The sequence below is a fragment of the Pseudorca crassidens genome, chromosome X (assembly GCF_039906515.1).
Source record: "Pseudorca crassidens isolate mPseCra1 chromosome X, mPseCra1.hap1, whole genome shotgun sequence".
NCBI classification, from domain to species: Eukaryota; Metazoa; Chordata; class Mammalia; order Artiodactyla; family Delphinidae; genus Pseudorca; species Pseudorca crassidens.
The window spans coordinates 122,021,033-122,046,324 of NC_090317.1; the positions used below are offsets into that span (position 1 = coordinate 122,021,033).

The window sequence follows — 25,292 nt, forward strand, 5'->3', positions numbered from 1 at the left end:
TTTCTTACTTAAAACATGTAGCCAGGATTCAAACCACGTAGCTCTGGTACCAAAAAGGCAACAGGTTATGAAAATCACAGTACAATTTTAAAATTCTTTAAGTTAGTTAAGGATATTTCCAACAATATTCACTTGGATTGACAGTAGAAATCATGGGTCAGTTGACATTAGGACTAATAGTTACACCTACAATGAGAGCAGAAATGGGAAGTTCAAGCTAATATGAGCTACACCGTTCAGGACACATCATCTCCATAAATACTGTGGCTGAGAGGCTGCGACGGCTAAGTCACACTTGAGTACTTAATTGCACGTAAATATAGCCAAAGTGAAAAAAAATGTAGTGTGCTAACTTGGATCTAAAAGAAAATGGGCATTTATTTTTAAGAGGACATACGGTCAAATCAATTTCACAATACACAATTCAAATCCCCAAATTACATCTAGGAAAGAAAAAGAGTATTAAAATGCACACCTACACGGACAGTAAAGTATAAACTTGTTCTTTGTGATTGGTATTTATTTTTTGTTGTCGTTTTCTCGATAAGTAGAAATTATTTATGACCCACAAAAGGATTCCTCAGGTGAAGCACTAATTACGGACATCGTAAAGAACGTAGCTCAGCAGGCTTGTTTTAAAAACGAGGCAGCATTTTCCTGAAAAAGTTTGGTCCTCAACTCACTATAGGCTAGTCACGATGGTCAGATGGTAAGCATTTTCCTTTTGTGTGTGTGTGTGCGCACGCATGTGTGTGCACACACACGCGTGTGTTTAAGCTGTCTTTTCAGTACCAGAATTAGCCAAAACCAAACCAAACCAAACTGAACCAAAAGACAAATAGCCCTCAAGTACTTGACTTTGCATATCATGTCTATTTAATGCATCATCGGAAAGAGCAGTGCTAAAGACTGTGAAGGGAATTATGCTCACGTGATTCTGCAACACCGTAATTTTGTGCAAACATTTTCCTTCATTGCCCGGATAACTTATCTTTTTTCATGTAGGTGCCAGGAAACCCGCCCCCATGATCCTCCCTCCCCCCTCCCCCAGTCTTCTCCTCTGTCAAAGTGATGTAAAGACAATTTCACTGTGTATTTACAAGCACAACAGTTAGGCAAGAAGGTCCCAGGGTCTGAAGAGCACGTCTATTTCTTGTGGACATCTTCATGCCGAATGATCTTGTATGTGATCCAGTAAAAGACGTTGAAAATGAGGAAGGCCAATGGGAAGGCAGCTCGAGAAATCGTGTCAATCCTTTTTGCCCGGTCTACAAACTTCTTCTTGATGGCATCTGCATCTTTGGGCGGCTGTGGGAGCTGGCTGGCAGGTGTGGCCTTGACAGCCGTTCCATCCTTCACTTGAAGGCAGTGACCCATCCCGTAACCACTGAAATTAAAACGACTTTCACGAGTAACATCTTCTTCCTGGAAGAATAAAGAGAGGGAAAGCACAGACAGGTTGTCAGTCAAATCAGATGGAAGGTGCTTAAAATTCTTCAGAAGTAAAAGGATAAATCGCAGTTAACTGGTCGTGTGGAAGGCTTTCGGAATGGGGAGTTGTCTTTCAAGTTCAACTCAATTATTCATGGAACAGATACAGTTCATTAACTTTTCTGGCTGAGAAATTAAGTGTAAGAATAATGACTCTGTGGTCATTTTAATTAATTAACAAACAGAAATACCTACACTATACTCAGCACTGACTGACGTTCCCAAATTCTAGTTTATTGATCCACAGCTTTGAATAGACTGTTTTAAAGCTAAATCTCCAAATCCCAGTATTACACTCTAAATCTAAGAAGGGGACTATTCATTCATTCACTCACTCATTCATTCATTCACCCATTCTTTCATTCAACAAAGCATTTACTGAATCTCTGCCCTGTACCTGGCCCTGAGCCAGGAACTTCTAGTATTGTGGCTCATTCATAGCCCAGTCCCTTCCATTAACATTGGCTTTAATGTTTGTGTTAGATCTAAGATTAACCCCTTAAATGTATAACTTTTCCTCTCCAGCCCTCTAGTTCATCTCAGTTATATAGCAGACATTAAATATTCAGTGTTTGGAGTTGAATATTTCTACCATGGTTAGTTTTTCTAGTGTCAACTTTTTACGTTGATTCTTTGGCTATTCATATCTACCATATGAACATACGTCGTTTTAGCTGATGTCAGTGGTTTTTTTGTGTTATTTCTACATGAATTAGATACAAGACTGAAAAACTGTAACCTTATGGTGAAGAGCAAATACCCTACATAGAGACAAATGTATGGAATTTGGGTGCGTGGTTGGGTTGAAAAGATGGGATTGAAATGACCTGCTTAATAAAAATCTAGTTCTAAATAGCCATCGATTGAATCATCAGCTTCTGCAGCTAGATTACTGTTTTCTACAATACTGTGCCACCCCTTTGAAACACCAAAGACACTGCATTCTTTATCTTGCTAGAGAAGAATATTATATTAATTAATTTGGTTATATTTTTCCAAAAGACAGTAAAATTTGGTATTAATTTTATTTCATCAATGTTTATTGCATGTCAGTTGTGCCTTCACACATACAAAAGATATACTGAATGAAGGACTTTTAAAAATTTTATTGGAGTGTAGTTGGTTTACAATATTGTGTTAGTTTCAGGTGTACAGCAAAGTGATTCAGTTATATGTATATTATCTATATATCTATATTCTTTTTCAGATTCTTTTCCCTTATAGGTTATTACAAGATATTGAGTAGAGTTTCCTGTGCTCTACAGTAGGTCCTTGTTGGTTCTCTATCTTATATGTAGTACTGTGTGTATCTGTTAATCCCATCCTCCTAATTCAACCCCCCCCGCCCGCCACGTTTCCCCTTTGGTGACCGTAAGTTTGTTTTTGAAATCTGTGAGTCTGTTTCTGTTTTATAAATAAGTTCATTTGTATCATTTGAATGAAGGACTTTTAACGTAATATTAATGTGAGATAACCCAACTGTAATCCAAATGGTACAGCAAGGACAAATTTAGGTCAGGAAAATCAGGCCAAAGCTCTTCTAATAAAATAACTGTAAAACTACTCCTTTATAAAACCATTTTCCCAGTACTTTTATGTATATGAGATTGTCCTGCACAAGTTGGTTCAGGATACTCTGTCTCATTTGTTAACAAAATGTAATAAGGATTTTTCATTCAACAATTAACTGTTGAGTGTTGAGTCTATGGCGAGCATTTTGCTAGATGCTGGGAGACAGTTGATGAAGTTGGACAAGAGCCCTACCTGCATGGAGCTTTCAGAACCCAGTGGAAGTGGTCAACCTAAAGGCATTCTCATATAGGGAAGCTGGCTAAGAAAACCCAGGCAGACATTAGAATACTTCCATGTACTCAGCTCTGTAAGCTCTGTAATGAAGACTTCAGCTGGACTCAGATTCAAAGAGTAAATCTGGTTTCTTTGTCTAAAATGGGAATGATATATTTTATGGGTGCAAAACTTTCAAATACGTGAAATATTTAAAAATGTGGACTAAACAGATATATTAATCATTACAGCGTCGTTGGAAGACTTATTAGCAAGAATGTTGGAAGACTTATTAGCAAGAATGGAAGCACACAGGTCACTAGGAGGAGGGGACTTGTTAGTCACATGGGTTATAAGCAGTCTTATTCTTCCTGCCTATTACTAACTGGTAATTAGATCTTAACCAGTGTGTGAGAGAAGTAGAAACGGTGTGATTTGGTTTAGTTAGAAGATCCAGACTAGGAATTTGGCTGTTTGGGTTCTAGCCTGGCTCCACAGGTTATAAGCTGTGCTGATCTGAGGCAAGATATTTATTCTCTCAAGGGCTCGGAGACCTCATGCCAAACTGTTGAGTCTGGACTAGGTCTGTGGGTCTCAGCTTTGGCTGCTAGGGAAGCTGTACAAGTATATGTATGCTTGCCTCTCCTCCCAGCCTCTTCCAGATCAACAGAATCAGAATCTCTGGGAATGAGAGCTGAGAATCCATATTTTTTTAAAAATCCAGTGACTCTAATGCAAAAGGTTGGAAACCAGTGGCCTAGATCAGCTCTAATGTCCATCTCTAACCTAGTCTATGTTATTAAGTCTAATATAACTTTTCAAGTGGAAACAATCCCTCAAAATACATTTCCCCTTATCTGCCTAAATTTACTGTGCTGTTTTTCCTTTCCATATCTGTAGAATCTTACAAATTGCTGTTCTCACCTCTATAAACACTTAGAAAGTCATGAATAAGTGTATAGTTCACTGCCTGAGTGAGATAAGATTCTTTTAAATTTCCTGGGTCCCTGAAGAAATAGAAAGAGTAGTTGGCTAGTAACCTGTTTTTAGCACATGAAACAAAAGGAAACCTAAATACACACATCCATGTTTCTTTTCAGACTGACTCATTCATTTAATTTCTGTGGTCTTTCTTCACATACTGTGAATGGACAGCTGAAGAGATTAACTCATTCATTAACTAGCAGAAGCAGAAGAGAATACCAGGTTAGGTTACTATTATGTCGTACATTGCCGTGCAAACTGTGGGCGCTTAATAAACGTTTGTTGAATAATGAACAAAGGGAATTTTAAGAGAGTTTCTCTCTGCTTGAAAATACTTTCACCATTCATTCAACAGTATTTCAAATTATGCTTCTGAGCATAGTTACAACTAATTAAATCAATTCTTTAAAATTCTCTACCACAAAAATAAATCTGTCACAGGTAGAATTTATCCATTTAATTTTTCATGTGCAGGAGATATGAATGCTAGTTTAAGGGTCTTCTTATTTACCATTATGATTCATTCAATGCATTTTAAATATAGAACCTTAAATTACCCACATCAAAGGGTATGGTCTTGATTCAGAAAACATAATTGCAACCAATTTGAATTTTTGTGTTATAATGAATGACTAATTGCCTTTGTAGCAGGTTCAGAATAAAAACGTTATGGTAATGTGGCAAGATTCCTACATGAGGGCAAAGTGGAGATGAGCTTGAGTCATGGATAAACTGAAGCTAAAATAAAGAACAATCTGTAGGCACAGATTAGTTGAATGTATTCACAGGGACAGTCGGTGTAATCCTCTCAGTGAGGAAAGAATTGCAGGCATATATTCTCCATTTCTTCTAATTAGCCAGAAAACCAATTACTTAATTATTGCTACTGACCTGCCACCTTCAGTATCTTTGAGCAGTAAATACTTCTAGCTCACTCTGTTTTGTTTTTCACTGATTAAATTCCCACAGAAAATGAATCATCCAGTTGAAGTTTCAGTACATGCAATTTCTATATCCCACTTTGATAAAGTCTCCTTAAACCCTGTCTGCTGTAAGTAGGAAGCACTGCCATGGTGCTATGCAATTCATTGGAGATTTATCATCTTATTTTATCTTATCCATCAGTTTTACTTACTGTAAAATTCACCCATTCCTGTGTTTGGAATAACTCTTGTCTGGATGTGAAACTGAACCTAAAGCTCACCAGAATTGCATCGTACTGAATTGTTTAAGCAAATAATTTCAATATAATTAAAGAGTATAGGATTTATACAATGAAAGATTTCAGTGGGACCCATATTTCCAATTTTTCTTTTATGTCCTAGAAAGGAGGAAATAAAAGGACTCCTATAAACGGGGGTAGGGGAAAACTCTTTCCATCCCATTTCTCACCCAGATTCTTTGATTGAATCTTTGCCCTTCTACTGGAATAGGAAATGGCCCAGTTGGAACTGAAGTTTGCAGTGAGCTTCAGTCAATGCAAGGACATTATGGAGTCTCCAGCCCTCCTTAGGAAACAGTGTGAGTCCAAACACAAGTAGGTTTTTACCAAAAAAGTCCCCTGAGCAAATGAAGGCTGGGTGATGCTTAATGGTAGCCCTGCTTGGGCTTCCTAGCCTTGGGGAGGAGGGATGGCCTTGAGAAATTCTCAATTCTTTTTTTTTTTTTGCGGTACGCGGGCCTCTCACTGTTGTGGCCTCTCCCGTTGCGGAACACAGGCTCCAGACGCACAGACTCAGCGGCCATGGCTCACGGGCCCAGCCGCTCCGCGGCATGTGGGATCTTCCCGGACCGGGGCAGAAACCCGTGTCCCCTGCATCGGTAGGCGGACTCTCAACCACTGCGCCACCAGGGAAGCCCTGAAATTCTCAATTCTTATGGCCTCAGTTTTCTCCTCTGTATCATGGGGGCTTGGGAGTAGATATGAATAATAAATAGATATCATGTATTGATTATAATTATATACCATGCTCTTAAAACCACAGTCAGTCCTATCACCAAACCATCCCTACAAATCACATGGTTTCAGAGGAAATTGAGACAGAGAGAAGTTATGTGGCTTCCTGAAGTTATATTGCTAATAAATGTTGAAGCTGAAATTCAAATCAGGTCTGTCAGATCTCCAAACTGTCTGATTCCAAAGACTCTGGAAGTCTTTGGTTTTTATGAATTTGTCCCTAGCAAGCCCCAAATGGCTTCCATTCAAGATTATGGAAGAAGAATCCCACTGAAATTTGTAGAACAACAGATCTGAAATAAAGTAAACCAAATATAACCCCTTGTTGCTTAATGGCATGTGGTGAAATAAATTAAAACTGTCACAGTGTCATTTTGGGGAAGACAGTGAATAGCATTTTTTCCAAAAGAAAAGCAAATCAGTGGATCATCTCTTTTCAGTGCAGGATATCATTATGATTGATTTTTGAAGAAGAATGAACTGCTGGTGTTCATTTCTTGAGTGCTTGTCATTTATGTATTCATAATGCCAACAAATGATTCCTTGAGCACCTATTATGTGCCAGGTGTGTGGTGAGGGTACAGCAGTGAACAAGGAGATGAAGTCTCTTCTTTCTTGGAGTTTACATTCTAGTGGGGAAAACAGTAAGAAGTAGAGTAATTATGTGACACACACACAACTACATATTTATACATATACACAGATAAGACACCCCACACATTTGCACGTACACAAACACACACACACAGATAATGATGGAGGCTTTGAAGGAAAACAATCAAGGTAAGACCCTTAAGAGAGATGAGTGACAGAGAAGTGGATGTTTTAGAGTGAGTGGTCAGAAGAGTCCCAAGGACATGCCAGGCACTGTGCCATTTGGCAGGAATCCAGTGGCGAGCAAGACAGATCAGACTCTTGCCTTCACGTGGTTCCCAACCTTGAGGTGAAGACAAACATTCATGGAAGCATCACATGAGCACGGAATTACTAGCTATGATAAGGGCTCTGAAGGGAAATTATAGGGTGTTAGGAGAGCGTATTAACGGGGGTCCAGGTCTAATCTGGCTGATAGGAGAGGCTTTTCCCTGGGGAAGTGATGTTTCGTTAGAGATCTGAAAAATGAGAGGCATTAAAGAGGGCACAGCAGAGTTGGGAGATGTCTGAGATAGGAAGGTTTGCTGCAATTGAGAGATGGTAGGATGGCTCGTGGAATGCAGAAGGAAAGTGGGGTGAGACACAGTTTCAGAAAAGACCAGGGGCTGGATCACATAGGACCCTGCAAACCGTGCTGTCGGTTTGGAGCTTTATCTTAAGAACCAAGGGAAGGAAAAGATGAATAAGACCTTGGGTTTGGGGGGGGTCATACAGAACCAAATACAGAATTATATGAGAGAGATTCTTGAGATATGTACAAAGGTTTATTGGAGCTCAGGTGGGCCTGAAGCCTTTAGAGTTGGTGAGGGTATGGACGGTAATGCTGCTGAGATATGCAAGGCAACATGCAAATCATCTATGATCCCCCTAACCTGGAAAAGACTCTGTAGCTACCTATTGGTGTTTAGAACTCATTTCCAACTTTCTTTTTTTATTATTATTTAAAATTTTTGCTTCCCAGTCATGTTAAAGAATAGGTAGACAGGGACTCTGGATTATGATAGCTGATTTCCACTAATGTCTTTACTCACCAAAGGATAAGCTCCTAGGAGTGTGCCCACCTCATCTCTGTAGTCCTCTTCCCTGGCACAGTGCTGGGCCTATGAGTTATTCAAAACCCGTGCTTGGCAAGATCCTCCTGATTCTGAGAACAGTCTCAGAAAGGACATGCTTCCTGGGGAAAGGGAGGGGACAGCGATTGTCTCCCAGCTGATTTCCCTTTCTTTGACACTTGCAGCCCTTTCTGCGGCCTCTGGATCAGTCTTGCCCAAAGAACTTCCATTCTATCCCTTTCACTGCAGACTCACTAGCCTTGGCATTGTAGAGGAGCAGAGGAAACACTGGGATAGAATCTAAAAGGCTCAGTCCCTCAACATTTTTGCTCTTCTATTTCCTCTTTAAAATGAAGAGATTAGCCATTTGGCCATTTTCTTAGTTTGAGTATAGGACTATAATGCTGGCTAGTATATTGCCTTGATACTAATCTCTAGCTGGTTGATATGTTTAAGACATTCTTCCCAACTGCAGACTAGACAGTATGCAGGTAAGGATCTTAAAGCCGCCTTCCTCCTGCTGCTCTCATGCCTTTGCTAGGGTTGGCCTTGTGGGCATGCATACTGTGCCCTCACTCGCCCCATTGCTTAGAAGGGTACTATACTTGGTTTAACGCTTTGCTGTAGCCATCTTGAAATTCATAATGATTTTTGAACAAGCACCCCACGTTTTCATTTTGCACTGGGTCCCACAGATTTTGAAGCCAGCCCTGCTTTCTGCTCCAGTGGAACTAAAGGAATGCCACTGGCCCATTGCTTTCATTCCTGCCTTAATACTTTTCAAGAGTTTCTCATCTCCTTAATGACCACTCCTAAGCTCCTTTGTGACATTCAAGGACCCCCTATGTCCTGTCTTATACCTGCTTCTCTAATGGGGTTTCATGGTCTTTGGCTTTATTCTTTGCGTAGAATACTCCTCACCTCTCTTCACTTGGCGAGCTCCTGCATGTCCTTCAAAGCTCTACTCATCCCATTCAGGGTGCCTTTTCTCTACCCCTGAGCCTGGGCCTTGGGTTTCTCCTCAGCTCCTGTAGCACTGGGTCGCATGCCTCCATAATGGAACCTGCTGTCATCATAGTTTACATGTCGGCCTCTTTTATGTGACCTTCAAGTGGAAGGACCCACTTTTGCATATCTTGATCGCCCCAGTACCTAGAACAATACTTGGCTAAAGCTGCCTATGTTGAATATTATATATAAGGTAAATGCTTCTTAAATGAATGTTGGAAAAAAGTCTTCTGTGATATGAAAAATGATTTCCTAGCTTATTTATTTTATGGTTTATTTTTGCATATTGAATTTCTATAAAGTTAGGGCAAACCTAAGCTCAGCAGTGCCACTCAAGAACTGAGGTATTTATGGTCTATATTTGAAACACTGTCCATTTTGTCTGGCCCAGTGTTAAGCTAGTGAGCAGCCCAGAGAGCGTGAAAATATGTAAAATTAGATCCCTCTTATTAACAATCTTAGCAAAAAATACATGCTTCTTTGCAAAAAAAATAAATAGAAGAGACAAAGACTCCAGAATACAGAGAAATTGGTTTTCATTTATGCATCTATTTGCAAATCAAAATAATAAAGCTAGGCAAATGAAAAGCCAGTATGTATTATATACTTGCAAGTATTTCACCAAATAAATGAGACCTTATCAGTTATTACCCATAGCAAAGACTAAGGAGTATTTGCATAATATTAAGGGTATTTGAATTCATATGCCATCCATTTGGGTTTGGTGAAGAGAGTAAAATTCCTATAAATCTACGGTCATCACCAAATATCAGTTTTAAGTCTTGAAATTTTAATTATTGGAACATTTTTCTTCACAAATCTCTTAAAACACATGAATACCTGCACTATGGTGCTGTGCACAATGTACACAAAATCATTACACAAAATCTCCTTCACGAAATCTCTTTCATCGCCTCAATCACACATGTTATTTTTACAAGCCTCTCTGTGTATATAAAAAGAAAAAAGCGGGCTTCCCTGGTGGCGCAGTGGTTGAGAATCCACCTGCCGATGCAGGGGACACGGGTTCGTGCCCCGGTTCGGGAAGATCCCGAATGCCGCGGAGCGGCTGGGCCCGTGAGCCATGGCCGCTGAACCTGCGCGTCCGGAGCCTGTGCTCCGCAACGGGAGAGGCCGCAACAGTGAGAGGCCCGCGTACCACAAAAAAAAAAGAAAAAGAGGGGGCTTCCCTGGTGGCGCAGTGGTTGAGAGTCCGCCTGCCGATGCAGGGGACACGGGTTCGTGCCCCGGCCTGGGAGGATCCCACATGCCGCGGAGCGGCTCGGCCCGTGAGCCATGGCCGCTGAGCCTGCGCGTCCGGTGCCTGTGCTCCACAACGGGAGAGGCCACAACAGTGAGAGGCCCGTGTACCACAAAAAAAAAAAGAAAAAGAAAAAAGCCAGCAAGGTTTCTTATTCGGGCCAAAGCTCACCTCCAATAACAGGCAGAAGATATGCGGGCAAGAGAGGACAAACAGAACTCAGCTGTGGTGTGAGCTGGGGTTCCAAAACTGCTGTTGCCCCAGCCCGCAAATGCCTTGCAGGGATTGGGGCATTGGGAATTGAGCTGGGCTAAGACTCCTAGTTATCCATGAAAACCCATCTTTCTTTCTTCTTCCACTGGTGGGTCTTTCTTGAGCTCCAAGTTGCTTAACTATGGCACTGTTGACATTTGGGACCAGGTAATTATTTTTGTGGTAGGGAACTATGTTGTATATTTTAGGATATTTAGCAGCGTCCCTGGCCTCTACCCACTAGAAGCAAGTAACACACACTTCCCCCACAGTCGTGACCATGAAAAGTGTCTCCAGACATTGCCAGATGTCTCTCTCCCGTACTTAAGAAGCCCTGCTTTAGCTGCTCACCCATGTGCGCCTGGGGAGGCTGTATTTTCTAGCGTTCCCTGCACCTGTGTGGGACCATGCGACACATCTAGTACCAGGAAGTCTAACCAGCTCAATCTCCAAACCAGAATCTAGGCACCTCTTACCAGAGCCTCCACTCCGTGCTGAGCTGAGCTACCTGACAGTGGCGTATCGGAACCATTTCCACCAGAATTATAGTGATCACCTTCTACCTAATCCCCTGGCTTCTAGACCCTCCCTCCCAACAAGAAGGTCTCTTCTCAATCCAGCAACTAGAGGGATCCTGTTAAAATGTGAGTCAGGTCAGATCTTCATGAGCTCGAACCTCCAGCGGCTCTCACCTCAGTAAAGTCCAAGTCCTTGTGATGTCCCCCCTTTACCTCTCAGAGCCCAGCTCTTGCTGCTTTCCCTCTAGCCCAGGTGTCAGCAAACACTTTCTGTAAAGGGCCGGGTAGGAAATATCTTAGACATCATGGGCCATCCTGAAGTATAGGTCCCTTTAATGCGTATTTTGAATCTAATTTCCTAAAGTGAACTATGTACTTCACTCTATTTTGGACCACACCTCACCTGCAGCACCCTATTTTTTAATAGACTGGAAGTAATTATCTAAAAATAATTGTTTGATTTTTGGTTCAAAATCTGTAAAGCAGAAATGTTTTCACTTAATGTCAGCTGCAGTCTTAGAGAGTAGTTCAGAAATCAGTTACATGGTTGTGATATTTCGATGCCCAGAGGGAAGCAGTGCCTTGCAGATGGAAATTCTTTCCTAGTAGTCCCTGTCAAATCTGGTCTGGCCAGAATGCTCAGAAGACACACTAAATTCTAAGAAGCGTGAAGGTGAACACCTTCCATCTGGAGTATGAGCTGTTCGATGATTAGCGTAGTCTGCCATCTGTTCAGGGTACAAACAAAGTGAATGTTGAGACTGTCTACACAGTGCAGACTGGAGGGGACAGGTGGTCAGAGGGTGAGCCCACTGCCGAACTAAAAGGCGTAAGAGCGGCAGCAGCAGCGCGTCATGTCAGGCATTCACTTGCTTTCTAACGTGGATGGCTGTGACTGCCAACTTCTTCAGACCATGATCATGCTTTGATCTCTATATATAACATACACACTTGGTGTCAAAAAGTGGTTACTGTGTGAGATGATCTGTTGCTCACCTGGCACTTCCAGTCCTGTAGACGTGCCTGCCTACGGCTGGGAAGAACTACATTTTCCAGAATTCCCTCCTTGATTAGTTCCAGGTGTGGGTTTGCCGGTGAGAGGAATTTGGGAGATTTGGAAGGTAGAAGGGAAGGAGAGGCCATTATTTTGGGGAGTCTCTGGGAGGCAGATGCGGCTGCTCTGTTAGACACAGCGGCATTACAGACCTTTCTGGGGGCTCCCATTTTATGATTCCACTTTGGAGGCCAGATATGGTAGCTTCTCAGATTTTCCTGTCCATACCTGCTTTTCCCCCCAGAGCTTCAGCTTAAAGTTCTGTCCTCTGACTATAGCCTTCCAGACCTTCCTTCCCCCAGTTACTCTCATATTTATATAAACCGTAATTTCTATAATAAACGCCTTATCCTAGTAGTGTGTATAGTGTCTCTGTTTTCCTGACTAAACCCATCCAGATACAGATATACAGGTAATCCAGGCTTACAAGTACAAAACAGCATCTTGATGCAAGTTACTGTAGTTTTCTTCAATTAAGACTTATTGAGCATCATAATGTACCAAGCATTAGAAAGAAATAAGGGCACAAAAGACAGAGCCCTGCCCTTGAAGTCAGTGTGGGATTGGTGGAGGGGGCCTAGAACATGTGGACCAGTGGCTCTCAACCAAGAGTGATTTTGCCCCCCAGGGGACGTGGGGCAACGTCTGGAGACATTTTGGGTTGTCACATGGGGCAGAGGGTGCTATTGGCAACTAGTCAGTGGAGGCCAGGTCACTGCTAAACATCCTACAATACGCAGGACGGCACCTCACAACAAAGCGTGAATTATCTAGCTTCAAATGTCAATAATGCTGAGGTTGGGAAACCCTGATACAGACAGATGACTCCAGTATAATGTGATATCTGCTGTGATAAAGGAATGTACAGGCCACGGGATACTATGGAAGAGGATGTTAGGCTAGAGTCATTAAAGGAAAGTTAGATGGTACTTTTTTCTGTAATAATACCATGGAATGCACTGCTTCTGGAAGAATACATGAATATTACAGATATATTACAGAAAAGCGAATGTAAAGGCAGCCTCGTTTGGTTCACTGAGCCTGCTTTTTAGTGCAACTACAGAGCAGCTCAAGGACACTTGTCTGTGCCATTTGGCCAGGTGTTAGTATCTTTTAATCTTCCTGTATCTTAATCAGGGAGGATTTGTTACAAAGGACAGAAACCTGCTTGTGACAGCTTAAATGGGGGAATTTCTTTAGGAAATTACTATAAAAATAGTGTAAGAAAATCTCTCGAGTCACCAAGGGTAGAGAAGCAGTGCCCTGTAAAGGTAAGAAGGCTGGGTTCTAGATCCAGAGCTCCTGGTTTCCAGTCTTGTCTCTGTCACTAACCAGCGTGGGAGCTGGATAAGTCACTCAGATCTCTACGTGCCTCAGTCTCCTCTGCAGTAAAAAAAGAGAACAACGGCGTCTTCCTTTTAGGGATTTTGAAAGGATTCAGTGAGCTAATGCACACTGAGGGCTTGTATCAGTGCCGGTATATAGTATGTACTCAGTAAATGTTAGCAACGATGGTGATATTGATGGTGGTGTAAGCAGGGCTACCAGTCCAGGAACTCCAATAAGCAAGTCAGCAAACGAGATTATTCACCATCTCTCAGGGCTGTGATTCTCCCCCATTTCTGCTTTTCTCCTTTCAGCTTCCTTTACTTATGCATATTTCAACTGGGCCACCCCAACTTCAACCCTATGGGAACCTTTTCAACTCAGGTCCTTACTACCATTAGAGCTTACTAATTAGAGCACTCTTCATTCAAATTCTTGAAAGAGAGAATGTCACTGATATCCCAGTTTATGGACTGTTGTACTTGAGTCATCGGATAGGAAAAGGGGTAGGAGATACAAACAGGACAGCTTGAGTGCAGGGTAGGGGGCAAGGGAACCCTTCCAGGGTGCTGAGTGTTCCTGAAAGCCCACCACACGAGGAACCATAGAAGGAACAAGAGAGGCTGGCCTCTCTTGTCTCTCTTATCTCTCCAGATAAGCGTGGCTATATAACAGGTGTTTTCAGAAGAGGGAAGAGCATCTGTACTAATGATTCCAAGGTTGCTGATCAAAAACAATTGGTTGATGTTACAGGGAGACGGAATTCAACTCAACATGCGAAAGAACTTTAAACAACTCTGCCTGAACGTGGAGCACAACATCTTGGAAGGTAACGAATTCCTTGTTGCTGGAGATATTCAAGTGTTTGATCATTTCTTGGAGATGTTTGCTATTGATGTAACGTGCGGGTTAGTGGCCAAGATAACCATTTATGTACCTTCTAATTGTGGGAGTCTCTGGTTGGGTATGAAAATTGGTAAGGTAAGAAGTCCAGGAGGGAAAACCAAATTGAAGGTGCTGACCCAAGTGAAGGAAAGATGTATTTAGTAAGCTGTGCCCTGCTATGACCCTCCTTGACCTCCTGGAAGTTTCTGATCACTTTGATCCCATTTTGAGAAATCCTGCTCTAATGTGATCAACCCACAGCAACAGTTTGGTTCAGGTGTATTTTCTCTTTTGATTATTTTTGACTCGCACACTATTTTATGTCCTCATTTCTAAGGGTTTCATTTAAGCAGCAAGTCCCTTGCTGCTGTTATAATGTTGAAGAAGATTCTAATATAGAATATATAAAATATATAATACAGAATAATTAAAAAAACCACAAATAGTAATGTGCAACCTCATATTATGTAAACTAGGCACAGAATGGATGCATTTTTAGAGGTCTACACAACATGTTTGTGGAGGCCTGTCTTTATGATAGCCACTTTTGACAGCCTAGAGGCTCCACGCCATAATAGTACCCTTCCAAACAGCCACTTCTTTCTTTCTCCTCTTCCCTCCCACTGCTCAGTTTCTGCTGAATGGAGCTCAGAGGGAGAGGAGTAGACGCTGTTGGCTGTCAAAGGTTGGCGAGCTGTTCATTTCTGCAGGGAGCTCAATAAACTCAAGAACTGAGAACTCAGTCCACAGGATTGGATCTATATTTGGTCTTGCCCTTGATCCCTTCCTCCCAACTTTGAAAAGATAGGTTAACATCATGATGAAATCACCCAGGTGTGACTTGGAGAAGGCTTAGGAGGGTTGACAGAGGGGCAGTGAGGCGTATCCTGAGGAGAGAGACGTCCCCGGGCCATTACTTCATTGCTTTCTGCAGTTGCAGAACGAACACGTTTTCTCCAGGTGAAAAACTATAAACCTGCTTTCTCTGGCCGATCGTTATTTCTTTTGGAATTTGAATGCTCCTGATAAGCTAGGTCTTCTCTGTTGAGTGTGGATGGACTGTAGGTTCTGTTTTAAAATTAACAGCAGACGAACACTGTAAACCATGAGGAGGCACTTTTCCTGTTGCTTCTTCCAAGGACATTGAGAGCAGCAAAGTGAACCAGAAGCACAACCTGTGCTCCATCCTTCGGGATTATGATTTAGTTCTGCAGATCATCTATGCCCCAGCTCTCTTCTACCTTCCAAGGACATTCAGAGCAGCAAAGTGAACCAGAAACACAACCTGTGCTCCATCCTTCTGGATTATCATTTAGTTCTGCAATCATCTATGCCCCAGCTCTCTTCTACCTTCCCTGCAACCACTTGTTCACTAGTACTTCAACTATAGCTTCTTATAGGCAACTCTTGCAAAAAAAAAAATTAGGAAAAGGAAAATGGGAAAGAATGGAAGGGTTTTTTTTGTTTTGTTTTGTTTTCCTTTTCCTTTTTCTTTTTTTTTTTTTCTTTTTATCTGTACTGCATTTCCAAGATCTCCCCTCCTCTCTGCTTCATTACTATGGTTACCAGATTTAAGATTTCAGACAGAAAGTTGTCTGCAGGCCCAGAGGGAAGATTGATTGCAGTAAACCCAGAAGACAGAGATTGGGCACAATTTGAAAATAATACCAGGATCTGTTGATCTAATTGTCAACAAGTCGAGTTTCTAATTAAGAGAGTGTGCGTGAAGGTATGTAGCACAGGACATGTGCTAGGCCCTGCCACTTCCTACCGAGCCCTAGACTCTACATGTGTACAGCTTTTGTTTGATTTTAGCAATAAGGTAGCAGTAAATGCTTCCAAGTCCTCTAGAGCTTCACAGGAGAAGCAACTTTCTGTTACAAGAAATAAGCTTCAGTGATCAAGGATTCCGAATTCACTTTTCTGGTTATCCATGAACTGATCATTTGCCTCCGGAGTAAACATGCAGATCCTGCTGGCACAGATTGCCAGCCCCTTTATAATCAGGCCGTAACAGACTGTTCGAGTTTCATTTTCCATCATTTCTCATGACATAACCTATGCTTTAGAAACTCTGTTCTCTCAGTGGCCCAAACTTTTCTACATTTCTAGGCCTTTCCATGTCCTGTTCTTCGTGTCTAGCGATTCTCTTTGACTTGTCTGCCTGCTGAATGACAAGTCAACCTTCCATCCTTAGCTCAGCTCTGTGTAGCAGTAGCCATGCCCTTTTCCTATCCTCTCCTAAATGCTTGCCTTTATTAGGTTGGAGTTGAATACTATAGTTATGAGTCTCTTGTGCACTAAACAGTGGGCGATGAAATTAGTCAAAATAATACATAGGGTCGTTTTCAAGAGTCAGAGGACATTGTACATGAGCGTGAGGAGATACGTTTACATCAAGGGCTCTATTATACTAATCCAGGTAGCTGTCCATCCCTTTCCCCACAGATTTGTTGTGTGTTGGGCTAGAAGTCAGATGCCAGCGGGCTGGATCCTTAGGAAGACACAGCTCTGTATGTTTAACTGCCTCGTATAAGAAATGGCATGACTTCTGATGACTTAGTGCTGGCTGGTTTCCCACCTTCAGGCCACTGAGCTATGAGCCCCGAGTAGAAACCCACAATTCATTCAACATTTCTCAGGTACCTAGTATGTACCAGACAATGTGACAGGCTCTTCAGATTGAAAGATGAGTAATAGCCTTTGCTGGTTAGATTTCTGATGACATTTTCCTGCAGGTTTTTTTTTTTTTAAAACAGACGAAGGGAAGAGAAAGGAAATATTTGATGAGTGTTGGCTGTGTGCAAGGCACCGTGGTTCACATGCATAATCTTGCTTCCTCTTAATAGTAACCCCGTGACAAAGGGTTTATTAGACCCTTTTTACAGATGAAGAAACTAAGACCCAGAGTATAAGACCACGGCTCCACATCACTCAGCAGATATAGTACCAGCCAGGATTTTAATTCAGCCAGCTGGACGCCTGGCCAAAGCTCATTTCACTATGCCATGATTGTCTCCTATCTCTTTGTTTTTATGATTTTAAGAGAAGAGGTGTATATTTTTAAACAGGACAGGAATTCTATGGCAGAATTATTCTAGAAAAGTGTGCTATAATGAAACATGTTGAGGGGATATTTGGCTGGTACGAAAAAATCTGGCTTTATGAAAGAGATTTTTATAAGTTTCTTTTCATCAATCTGTCCTCAAAGACTGGAAGTGTGAAAGAGCGTTTGTTGATACTATGATGAATTAAGTCATCTACGGTCTGGCAGCCAGGAACTGGCTGTCTGTACGACATTTAGCAAACCTCAGAAACTCCCTATGGAGATACCACAGCCAAACTCTCTTAATTCGAAGCATTTTGTTCTTTCCAGAAGTCGTATGACTATTTAGAACAACTGTTTTACTATCATACAGGCGTGCGCAGTTCAATCCTGTTCACCACAGTGAAACTCCTCACCCTGGCATGGATTCTATTGGATGGCATTTCTCATGGTCTCCTCCTCGCTCGTGTGAACACAGAGCTTAGAGAGGGCGCCTTCTCAGTTATGGGAAAAGGTGTTGTGTAGGTTCCCGTTTGGCTCTCAGTACCAGGTGATAATCCTAGGCCACTGAATAGCTAGAGCTGCTCTTCTTAGGAAAAACAAAACCAACTGACAATAAGCAACACACGATTAAATTATTCTGTATGACTGAAATCTTTCATAATTAAAAATAAATAAAATTACTGAAAAAGAGAGCAGTCATAGTGATGAACTTAGCATTCCTCATCACATGAAAATTAATTTTATTTAGCACCTTGGGGCATTTTCCTATGCCTTAATAGCGTGCCTTATTTTAGACTGTGCATACTGCAATATGTGTACATTAAAAAAATGGACTGTTTTGCAAGATGTTCTAGAGCAGCATTTCTCAAGCTTCAGTGTGCTTGTGAATCCCCTGGCGAACCCTGTTATAATGCAGATTCTGATGCAGTAGGTCTGGGGTGGGGCCTGAGAGTCTGCATCTCTAACCCGCTCCAGGTGATGCCTGTGCTGCTGGTCAACAGGTGCATTTTAAGAAGCAAGGATCTAGCAAAGTAGTTCTCAAACTTGGCTACACCTTGGAATCAGCTGGTAAAGATTAAAAAAAAAATCAAGATGTTTTGATTCCCACCCCCCACAAAGATTGCCTTAATTGGTCTGGGGTGTGGTCTGGGCATGCGGAAATCTTCAAAAACTCCCAGGTGACTATACTGTGTAGCCAGGATTGAGAACCTTGCTCTACTGCATTATCTTGTCTCTAGAAAATGTGAGGACTCATTTCTGATGCGACTTTTGTTGCTTTTGAATAAATCCAACAGCAGACAGAGTGCAATGAAGTGGGAACATTCAATAACTTAACCTCCTCATGTTTATACTTGTGTCAACTTCTTGAAAAGCAATTAAATTATGTGCCAACAAAGTTCATACTCTTGTTACCAGGACAAAGAACCATATTTTGGATCCCCTTTTTTTACTATCTGGTATAAATAGAAGCTTATATAGAATAAAAAGCTAACTTACTAAAGAGGAAATTCCTAATTAAAAGGTTTTTCTGGCTCTTCTTTTGGGTTGTATCAGTTCTAATTATTTACTCCTCACCTGAGTAGTATCTTTGTAAGCAGATTGTAATTATGAAGCTAAACTTTTTTTTTCTCTCAAAAGCCTCAGCCCTCTGTGTGTCTCTGTCCCTGAGATCAGGGTTTCTTCATCTTGGTACTGTTGACGTTTGGACCAGATGGTTCTTTGCCGTGAGTGCTGTGTCCTGTGCTTTGTAGGGTGCTTAGCAGAATCCTGGCCTCTACCCACTTAATGTCAGTGTCACGTAGTCTCTCCCCCTCACCCCCACCAGAATGCCTCCAGACATTGCCAGTGTTCCCTGGGGCAGGGGAGAGCTAGCCTCTGCTTGAGAACCACTGCTTTAGATCAAAGGACGTTTCCATGTCACTGACTCTCGCTTTCACCCTGAACATCTCAGTGTGGGAAGCTCTCCAGGTTCATCTATTGCAAATGAGAGGTATACTATCAGCAAGATAGGACGAGACCATTTTCTGGTGAGCATTGAACGTCAACTTCAAGAGTGGAATTTTCATTACCTATGAAATAGAATATCTAATTCTATTTTATTTATTCACAATAACACGATGATATTAGAATACCCTACACTTAACATTCCAAGACGAAATGAAGTTTACAAGTGCCACTTCCTCCTTGGGAACAGCCCCTCCTCGTCAGCTGGGAGTATTTTCCCTTCCTAGGAATTGCCACGACTCCGACTATATTATGGTTCTTAACATTCTCTATTCCATATTAGAAAAATTTTGCATTTAATTTGTTTTCTTATTGATCTCTGAAGCTGCATGGAGCCAGTTTCAAGCAGTTTTCATAGCCTCACTCTCCGTAACTAAAACATAACTCTGTACAAAGCAAGCATTATAAAAAATATTTGTTAATCAAATGAATTCTAGGGCTGTTCAGCAGCTTAGAGCGAAAACTAAGAAAACGGCCCATTTCTTTCTAACCGCTTCAGCGCAAAGCCAGGATCATATATTTTGTAAATGGTTGCTCTTGCTTTTGATGACCATTCATCAGTCAGATGGGAAGTAACTCCAGCTTCACTTAAGCGTTTTGTCCTCAGGTGAGTTTATTACAAACAAGAATACTATTGAGAGAAGACAAATTAATATTGTGCTTAGTAAACCCACATCTCTTTAATTTAATGTCAGAGAGGCACCAGGCTTCTCTCATTTAGTTTGATCTTTTTATGAGAATCCAGTTCTGTTGAAATAACTACAGCTTGCATCATCGTGAAGAATTCTACAGCAATTAAGAGCTATCCAGTCAAAGGAGAAGGTTTAAGATATCTGCCATCAGTCTTAGACAGTAACAGAGCTGAAGGCACAGGCTTAGATTTCCGGGACATAAAGAGATGTATCACTGAAACCTGTCAAGTTGTTTGGAAAATCCAGTAGCACGAACATATTTTAGCATTTCCGACTGTAGGTTGCAATAGATGGAATGCAGTTGTTTATCTGTAATTTGAAGAAACCACTATTTTGCCACTCGCTGCTCTTTCTAGATCCTTAGCCCTCTGTTTTCACACTTCGGGCACAAAAGGTACTCCAGGATCTGTTTGGTATTTGGTGAGGAGGCAGAGGACGGGATTAAATGGGACCGTGATTGTCATCAGTCCTCTGCCCAGGAGGCGTTGCTTTTGTTCTCTCCAAAGCAACCCTGAGACAAGGTATTTGTGTGCAAGTGGTTTATTTGGAAGGTAGCATTGGCGGGAAGTGGGACAGGACAAGGGCGAAAGTCAGTAGAGGGGGTGCGAATGATCAGCCATCACCAGGGTTGGCAAGTGGGGCTCAAACCTCTCACAGCCTCAGACTGGGACCTACCAAGGGCTGCGGAAGCTGAGTATTTGGCCCCCACACCCCAGCTCTCATTGGTTGAGAGCCACTCTGGCACTTCTGGCCTGCCTCAAGGATGCATGGAGAGCGCTAGAGTGGTCTGTGGACGCTCTCAGACAGTTGCAGGAAACCACTGCCATGTGTGGTCGTCAGAATAATGGCCACCAGTGATGTCCATGTCCTTATCCCTGGAACCTGTGAATATGTTACTTTCCAGGGCAGAGAGTTTGCACGTGTGATTAAGTTAAGGCCCTAGAGATGAAGAGAGGGCCCTGGATTATCCAGCTGAGCCCAATTTAATCACAAGGCTCTTACAAGTGGAGACTCTTTCCCAGCTGTAGTCAGAGGGATACGTGCCTGTGGAAGGAGGGTCAGAGAGATGCAGCGTTGCTGGCTTTCAAGATGGAGAGAGGGGGCTGTAAGTCAGGGAATGTCGGTGGCCTCTAGAAGTTGGAAAAGGCAAGAAATCAGATTCTCCCCTAGAACTTTGTTACATAACAACATGAAGGTGGCCACCGTACTGGCCCCCTAGGTTGTTTATTTCTCCACTGTAGGCTGAGACCTGTTAGCTCAAAAGCCTGCTGGCACCAAATGCAAATTTTACACATTGAATCATTTTTTAAATGGCCCAAACAAGCAGATTGTTAGTCCCCTAGAGCCTGCCTGCTTCGCACACCTCATATAACTATGCCTGGCGTCTGCTGGCCAGTGATAAGGTAGAGCCTGTGGTTAGAAGACCCCAAGCCGCTGCTGCCCTTCGGAGCTCTCCAATGGGACCCTGCCTGCATGCTGCTGAATGCCGCCACCAAGACAGATAAGGCCCGCTCTCGGATCTCCTCGTCCCTTCTCGTCGGGAGCTCCTCGTTGTCAGCCCCTGGCCCGGTGCCTGCCGTGAGGGACTCCCCCCATCCCCCCGTGCAGTCCTGCCCAAGCCCATCCCTACAGCTTGTGCCGTGGTACTGCCGCTCGCGAGCACAGTTTCCCCTGATCAGCCCCCGAATCCTGACAACCCCACAAGCCTCCAGAAGCAATGCAACTTTGCCGATACCTGATTTTCACCCAGGGAGGCCCGTATTGCACTTCTGACCTCCAGACTTAAGATAATAAATTTGTCTTGTTGTAAACCACTAAGTTTGTGGTGATATTATAGCAATGATAAGAAGCATGTGTTAGAGGAAAACATAGGCAGAACACTCTATGACATAAATCATAGCAAGATCCTTTTTGACCCACCTCCCAGAGAAATGGAAATAAAAACAAAAATAAACAAATGGGACCTCATGAAACTTCAAAGCTTTTGCACAGCAAAGGAAATCATAAACAAGACCAAAGGACAACCCTCAGAATGGGAGAAAATATTTGCAAATGAAGCAACTGACAAAGGATTAATTTCCCAAATTTACAAGCAGCTCATGCAGCTCAATAACAAAAAAACAACCCAATCCAAAAATGGGCAGAAGACCTAAACAGACATTTCTCCAAAGATATACAGACTGCCAACAAACACATGAAAGAATGCTCAACATCATTAATCATTAGAGAAATGGAAATCAAAACTACAATGAGATATCATCTCACACCAGTCAGAATGGCCATCATCAAAAAATCTACAAACAATAAATGCTGGAGAGGGTGCGGAGAAAAGGGAACCCTCTTGCACTGCTGGTGGGAATGTGAATTGGTTCAGCCACTATGGAGAACAGTATGGAGGTTCCTTAAAAAACGACAAATAGAACTACCATATGACCCAGCAATCCCACTACTGGGCATATACCCTGAGAAAACCAAAACTCAAAAAGAGTCATGTACCAAAATGTTTATTGCAGCTCTATTTACAATAGTCCGGAGATGGAAACAACCTAAGAGCCCATCATCAGATGAATGGATAAAGAAGATGTGGCACATATATACAATGGAATATTACTCAGCCATAAAAAGAAACGAAATTGAGCTATTTGTAATGAGGTGGATAGACCTAGAGTCTGTCATACAGAATGAAGTAACTCAGAAAGAGAAAGACAAATACCATATGCTAACACATATATATGGAATTTAAGAAGAAAAAAAAATGTGTCATGAAGAACCTAGGGGTAAGACAGGAATAAAGACACAGACGTACTGGAGAACGGACTTGAGGATATGGGGAGGGGAAAGGGTGAGCTGTGACAAAGCGAGAGAGAGGCATGGACATATATACACTAACAAACGTAAGGTAGATAGCTAGTGGGAAGCAGCCGCATAGCACAGGAATATCAGCTCGGTGCTCTGTGACCGCCTGGAGGGGTGGGACAGGGAGGGTGGGAGGGAGGGAGACGCAAGAGGGAAGAGATATGGGAACATATGTATATGTATAACTGATTCACTTTGTTATAAAGCAGAAACTAACACACCATTGTAAAGCAATTAAACCCCAATAAAGATGTTAAAAAAAAAAAAAGCATGTGTGTGGGGCTTCCCTGGTGGCACGGTGGTTAAGAATCCACCTGCCAGTGCAAGAGACATGGGTTCAAGCCCTGGTCCGGGAAGATCCCACATGCCGCGGAGGAACTAAGCCCATGCGCCACAACTACTGAGCCCACATGCCACAGCTACTGAAGCCCGTGCACCTAGAGCCCGTGCTCTGCCACCGCAATGAGAAGCCCCCGCTCGCCGCAACTAGAGAAAGCCCGCGCGCAGCAACGAAGACCCAACGCAGCCAAAAATAAATATTAAAAAAAGAGAGAGAAGCATGTGTTATTGCAAATAATTCAAACCGCAAAGGCATTTTCGTATTTACACTTATGTAAGGCAAGCTTTGCTAAGGTCACAGTATGTATGTCAGATTTGGAAAGGTAGTTGCAGCAAAACTACAAAAAGATAAACGTGTATTCATAATAATCTATGCCTCTGGGGAGGGGCTTTTAGGTAAGTGTACAATTAAAAGTGTTTAATTAGAAACGCTGCAGCAGCATTTTCCTGACACTGCCTCATTCCATCCTGGCCATTTCTGTACAGAGCGACATTCCTACAGTTCCATTCTGATTATAGCATCTTTAAGACCTTTTGGTGGCTCCCACTTCGTGAGCAGCTGTAGTCTTTCTTCCTCATCCCTCCATGTCCCCAACACTTGGCCAGACCCAGCTCTTTTTTTTTTTGCTTTAAGTTCATTATCTGTTTTCATCCTTATGAAAGTATTTTTTTAAATTGAAGTATGGTTGATTTACAATGTTGTGTTAATTTCTGTTGTACAGCAGAGTGACTCAGTTATACACATATATTTTCTTTTCCATTATGGTTTATCACAGGATATTGAATATAGTTCCCTGTGCTATATAATAGGACCTGGTTGTTTATCCATCCTATATGTAATAGTTTGTATCTGCTAATCCCAAATTCCCACTCCATCCCTCCCCCCCGCCGCCCCCTTGGCAACCACCAGTCTGTTCTCTATGTCTGTGAGTCTGTTTCTGTTCCGTAAATAAGTTCGTTTGTGTCATATTTTAGATTCCACATATAAGTGATATCATATGGTATTTGAGACCCAACTCTTGATGATGACCTGAAAGCACCCTGTTGTTTCTTGCTTCTGAGCCTTTGCATAACTGTTCCCTCAGCCAGAACATCCTCCTCACCCCTTTTTCATCTGTCAAGTTCTTATTCCTGTGTCAAGACCCAGGTGAACAGTCAATTCCCTGGTGCTACTAAGTGGAGGAGATGCTCTCTCCTTGGTCATCACCAAATCTTGCACTTAAACCTCTCATGTGGTACACAACACTCTGTGTTGAAATCATTTGTCTGGGAGTCTGTCTATCCTAGCAAACAAAACACAAATAGCACCAAAAGGAGACTAGTTGATGCAAGTTTTCTTATTTTAATGTTGAATTCCCTTTAAAAAAAATTGTATAGCAAAAGTCTCTTAAAAGAGTCTGTGTGCAAAACTAGAACTTCAACTAAGTTTGATAATTAGAGGATCACTGATGTTAAGGACCTGGGGTAACTGTTTTATTGCCAAAAAGGGGTGGGGGGTAACTACTGTATTGGTCACATTTTCATTTACGTGGAAAATGTTCATTCTCTTTTCATTCTCCTTCTTCTCCTCTTGACATTATGTCTATTTCTCTACCCCCCTCCTTGGACCATCACATGAGTCATACTTTTGTCTATTTATCCATTCTGTCTGGCAAAAGCCTTACTCTTCACAGGCATGTGACCTGCAGTGAACATAGGGGTGTACATATCTTTTTGAAGTAGTGTTTTCATTTTCTTTGGACAGACACCCAGAAGTGGAATAGTTGGGTCATATGGTAGTTCTATTCTTAATTTTTTGAGGAGTCTCCATACTGTTTCCCATAGTGGCTGCACTAGTTTACATTCCTACTAACAGTGTACAAGGGTTCCTTTTTCTTTGCATCCTCTCCAACATTTGCTATTTCTTTTCTTTTCAGTAATAGCCATTCTAACAGGTGTGAGGCAATATCTCATTGTGATTTTGATTTGCATTTCCCTAATAATTAGTGATGTTGAACATCTTTTCATGTGCCTGTTTGCCATCTGTATATCTTCTTTGGGAAAATGTCTATTGAGAGTCTCGGCCCATTTTTTAATTAGGTTGTTTTTTAATGTATTTTAGATATTAACCCCTTATCAGACATAT

General features: G+C 42.1%; 1 protein-coding gene across 2 annotated transcripts in view; it reads right to left on the minus strand.

The window, feature by feature from the left end:
- Window positions 1-1,061: 1,061 nt before the first annotated feature.
- GLRA2 (glycine receptor alpha 2) overlaps window positions 1,062-25,292 on the minus strand; it is a 195,694-nt gene continuing 171,463 nt past the window's right edge. For both annotated transcript variants that reach the window (XM_067724441.1, XM_067724440.1), the window contains exon 9: window positions 1,062-1,425. In XM_067724441.1, coding sequence (XP_067580542.1) covers window positions 1,147-1,425 — 279 coding nt within the window. In that variant the 3' untranslated portion in view covers window positions 1,062-1,146. The remainder of the gene's footprint in view (window positions 1,426-25,292) is intronic.